Source organism: Sinocyclocheilus grahami, unplaced genomic scaffold (assembly GCF_001515645.1).
Source record: "Sinocyclocheilus grahami isolate Dianchi unplaced genomic scaffold, SAMN03320097.WGS_v1.1 scaffold294.1, whole genome shotgun sequence".
NCBI lineage: Eukaryota > Metazoa > Chordata > Actinopteri > Cypriniformes > Cyprinidae > Sinocyclocheilus > Sinocyclocheilus grahami.
In genome coordinates, this window is record NW_015505473.1 from 85,773 (window position 1) to 90,935 (window position 5,163).

General features: G+C 32.6%; 1 protein-coding gene across 1 annotated transcript in view; it reads right to left on the reverse strand.

Annotated features, from left to right (window-relative positions):
- The window catches only part of LOC107600876 (cytospin-A-like), a 32,219-nt gene that overhangs the window by 12,767 nt on the left and 14,289 nt on the right, over positions 1-5,163 (reverse strand). The window contains exons 11-14 of the mRNA XM_016292853.1: positions 4,498-4,576; positions 4,123-4,212; positions 2,992-3,157; positions 1,198-1,300 (exon numbers count right to left, since the gene is read on the reverse strand). Of these exons, the coding sequence (XP_016148339.1) occupies positions 1,198-1,300; positions 2,992-3,157; positions 4,123-4,212; positions 4,498-4,576 (438 nt within the window). The remainder of the gene's footprint in view (positions 1-1,197; positions 1,301-2,991; positions 3,158-4,122; positions 4,213-4,497; positions 4,577-5,163) is intronic.

Below are 5,163 nucleotides of genomic sequence, written 5' to 3' on the forward strand. Positions count from 1 at the left end.
CTCTCTCTCTCTCTCTATATATATATATATATATATATATATATATATATATACTGTATATAATAAAATGAATGAATTATACATACATACATACATATATATATACACATTTAATTATATTTTAAAAAATCTGGTAATAAACAGGTTTTGAAAATTGTAACATGGGAAAGAAGGTCAGAATGTATTTAAAAGAAAAATATTTTTACATTCTATCTCTCCCCCTATATATATACTGTATATAATCAAATGAATTAATTATGCATACATACATACATACATACATACATATATACATACACACAATTTTCAAAACCTGTTTATTACCAGATTTTAAATATATAATACATATAAATGTAATTATATATTTTTTAATCTGGTAATAAACAGGTTTTGAAAATTGTAACATGGGAAAGAAGGTCAGAACAAATAATAATAAAAAAAGATTTTTACATTCTCTCTCTCTAATATATACGTATATATACATACATACAGTGGGGCAAAAAAGTATTTAGTCAGCCACACAGTATACAATAAAATGAATGAATAATATTTATATTTTTTATATATAATATAAATTTAAATTTTGTTTGAAAATACTATAAAAACAATTTAAAATTACTACTTTCAATTGTAATATATTTTTAAAATATTATTTATTCCTGTGATGGTAAAGCTGAATTTTTAGCAGTTATTACGCCAGTCTTCAGTGTCACATGATCTTTCAGAAATCATTCTACTATGCAGATGTGGTGGTCAAGAAAAATGACTTATCAATGTTGCAAACAGATGTGCTGCTTAATATTATTGTTGAAACTGTGATACATCTTTTCAGGATTCTTTAAAGAATAGAAAGTAGTTACTTGTGTGTGCATGTGAGTTTTAATTTTAATTTTATTGTTTTTATTTAAAGATTCAAATATGTGAAGTTTGAAGTAATCTGTTTTACTACCTTTCAGGCCAATATATTATTAATAGGGGTCCATATATAAATTCATATTTTGACCAATAATTAATATTATGGACAATATTATAACAGCAGATGTTTATTTTATAATAATAGGTCTAATATTTGCCTAATAGGACCACTTAAAAAAGCTAAAATTGGCTGATACCAACATGGTAATCAATATATATTGCACATGACTATTAATTACAAGTGACTGAAATAAATGTAGATACAAAAACAAAAACATTTACCTGATAACCCTCAGTCTTCTTCTGGCACCACCTGAGCAGAGCATTCCTCTTGGATCCTCCATATTCCCTGGCTAACGCAGACAGAGGGTCCTTCCGTTCCTCTCTAAAGAGACATCAATCACTTTAACAACACAGTTCCTTTGTATTGGATTCAACTTTAATAGCAAAAACCATCCTTCATTTTTGAGCGGAAATTCTACCAAGATGCATTGACATGACAGATGCACCAACTTTAAGATCATTCTGCCACTGCCACTGTAACAATTTATAAATTCATCATTGATTCTGTATTGTAAAAATAGATCATCTTACCTACACAGAAAAGTACGGAAGTAGATTAGGGACAAGCAATAAAAAAAAATTTAAAAAAATGAAACCATCTTAAAGATTAAAGTTGTTACATTTCGAGAAATAACTCGTTAAATTCCGAGAAAAAAGGTTGTTAAATTCCGAGAAAAAAGTCGAAATACAATGTTGAGTACTGCAGACGCTGTTTGACACTCTCCAACAAGATGAAATGAGCCTGACATGAGTGTGTTTATTCTCCGCATCTTATAAGTTTAATCTTGAAATTTAATGACTTTTTCTCGGAATTTAACAAGTTTATTTTCAACATTTTATTTCGACTTTTTTCTCAAAATTGAATGACTTTAATCTTGAGATGGTTTTATTTTTTATTACTGCTTGGCCCTAATCCTCTTCCGTAGAAAAGTCAACTCACTGCACTGAAGAGAATAATTAATTTTAAAAATTTTAATATAAAAAAAATGAAACCATCTTAAAGATTAAAGTTGTTACATTTCGAGAAATAACTCGTTAAATTCCGAGAAAAAAGGTTGTTAAATTCCGAGAAAAAAGTCGAAATACAATGTTGAGTACTGCAGACGCTGTTTGACACTCTCCAACAAGATGAAATGAACCTGACATGAGTGTGTTTATTCTCCGCATCTTATAACAAGTTTAATCTTGAAATTTAATGACTTTTTCTCGGAATTTAACAAGTTTATTTTCAACATTTTATTTCGACTTTTTTCTCAAAATTGAATGACTTTAATCTTGAGATGGTTTTATTTTTTATTACTGCTTGGCCCTAATCCTCTTCCGTAGAAAAGTCAACTCACTGCACTGAAGAGAATAATTAATTAAAAAAAATTTAATAATTAGCAAACTGACCGTGTCCACTGATATACAACCTGTAATCCTGGTAAAAAAAAAAAAAAAGACAAACGAACAAAAAACTAAATTAAAAATAATAATGATAAATATATTTTAATGATATATTAATTATTTACTGTTGTTGTCCATAATTAATTGTTTAGATTATATTATGTTCTACGTTATATTGTACGCTTAACAACAATAAAAACAATCCCTGTGCATAAATTTCCAGTTTCAACCAGCCAGCACTTGAGTAAAACCAGCTACTATCAGAAGTTGGTTCTAGCTGGATTTTTCCAGCAAGGAAGTCAATGCTACGACCAGAAAGAAATGCACTGATAATAAAAGGAAGTGCAGAATGATTAGGCTTCCTCCAATGGCCTATTCATAAGCCACGGTGGACCCACGGTCAGATTTCAGGACAGGCAAATGAGTGACATCCATTATGAAAACACTGACCTGTCAACACCGCAGCGAACAGACAGAGACAGAGATAGAGTGTGAAACATAGAGACATCAGGCAAACCTGACAGCGAGAAAGAGTCTTCTAGAAAGTCAACAAAAGAAGAGCCAGAGCAGAGTTGAACATAAAAGAGACGGAGGAAAATAGAAAAACAAGGAAGGTCCACCGCTTACCGTAAACGTCCTCGTGTGGTAGGCGTGACGGAGGCGGTTGGGGAGGAGGAGTTGGATGACAAAGAAAGCTGGGGGGAAGACGAACCTAGCGCGATGATTGACGATGGCGTTGATGTGTCTGTTACCGACAAGTCTCTCTTTAACTCTTCACTGCTTCTGCGAGAAACTGACAAGTAGAGGATGCATGGACATTACAAAATCTGTGTGCTGTTAAAGGAATAGTTCACCCAAAAATTAACAATTGCTGAAAATTGATTTACCCTCAGGCCATCCAGTTTGTTTTTTCATAAGAACAGATTTGGAGGAATTTTGCATTACGTCACTTGCTCACCATTGGATCCTCTGCAGTGAATGGTGCCATCAGAATGAGTCAAAACAGCTGATAAAAACATCACAATAATCCATAAGCAATCCACATGACTCAACATCCTGTGAAATGAAAAGTTGCATGTTTGTTAGAAACTCATCCAGATGATTTAACTTTAAACCGTCACCTCTCGCCAAAATAGGAGTCTTCTATACATAATAATGCTTCCTCCAGTGTAAAAGTCATCTCGTCTGAATCAGGATAGAAATATATACAGATCAAGCACGGTTTCCTTTCGAAAAGAAAATTCTGAACAAATATGTTGGTGGATTGTGATGTGAGAGGACAACAGGAGATGGTCTTTTTGACTACAGGAAGCATTATTATGAATTATGGACAGGTAATTTGCATAGAAATGACGGTTTAGTGTTTAAGCACCTTGATGGATTTGTTTCTTACAAACTTGCAGCTTTCCGCTTCACAAGACATGAAGTGATGGAGTGGTGTGGTTTACTTGTGGATTATTGTGATGTTTTACCAGTTGTTTGAACTTTCATTCTCACGGCACCCATTCACTGCAGAGGATCCATTGGAGATCAAGTGATGTAATGCTAAATTTCTCCAAATCTGTTCTGATGAAGAAACAAACTCATCTACATCTTACCTGGCCTGAGGGTGACTACATTTTAACCTAAATTTTCATTTTTGGGTGAACTATTCCTTATATGTGTCACAACACAAAATGGGTATTTTGAATAACTGTATAGTTGAGTATTTAACTGTAGTTGGTGCAGAACAAGTACTCTAAACAGGTCTAAACGTACCTGATATAGACTTAGTCGAGTCTATGTTTGTCACCCTGTGGAGGCTGCAGCTGGGGCGCATTACAGGTGAGGTCCGGAGGAGGTGGTCTGCTATTGAATTACATAAAAACACACATACATTCATGACAAAGAATAACAGGCTTTATGTGGCATGACTAAGCTTGTGCTCTTCTAAAATAAATATCCTGCTTCCTTCTCCAGGCCTGGCACACAATCTCAGTGGTCATTAACTGCAAATGTTAAGCCTGAGGGAAACGGTACAGCACGATTACACATGACCTTTAACTCCGAGTTCGCCTCTGGATAACTAGATCAAAACAGGGAAGACCAAAAGATCAAGGAGTTAGATTTCAAGTGTGACTAACGTCAGCCCACCTGGTATGCTCAGGTCCGTGTAGCTCGGCCTCTTGTCCAACATTGACGACAGGGGCTTGGCTGAGCTGATGGTGTGCCTCTGTAAAATACAGAAAAAACATACAGGTGGTCAAAACAGGGCTGGGCAATACAGCTAAAATTAATAATAAATATTGTATATATTTAGTTTTTTTTAAATTAATTGCTCTGAGGTGACCTTAATTTCAACCAAACCATTTTTGTCAAGCGGATTAAAAATAACCATAAAAATATCTAGGGAGGTTTTTCAAAAAAACTGTCACTAAATTAAGAATGAATTATATTTAATAATTTTCATTATTATGCACCAATATTGTTTTCGTTTTATTTATATACTATTATAGTATTAATAGCTTTTATTACAGCTTTTAAATAGCTTTTATTTTCAGATTTTTTTATATTTTCAGTTTTTATTTTAATTTCAGATTTTTTTTATATTTTTAGTTTAATTTCAGTTTTGGTGTTTGTATTTTATGTTATTTTAGTAGTTTAGCCTTGTAATATTTTAATTTAGCTTTATTTTATTTCAGTTTGAATAATTTCATTATTTTATGATATATATATATATACAGTATATATATATATGAGGGGCCGTACAAGCCATAATTCATTCTGGCACTCTCACACACTTACATTCTCCTTACACAT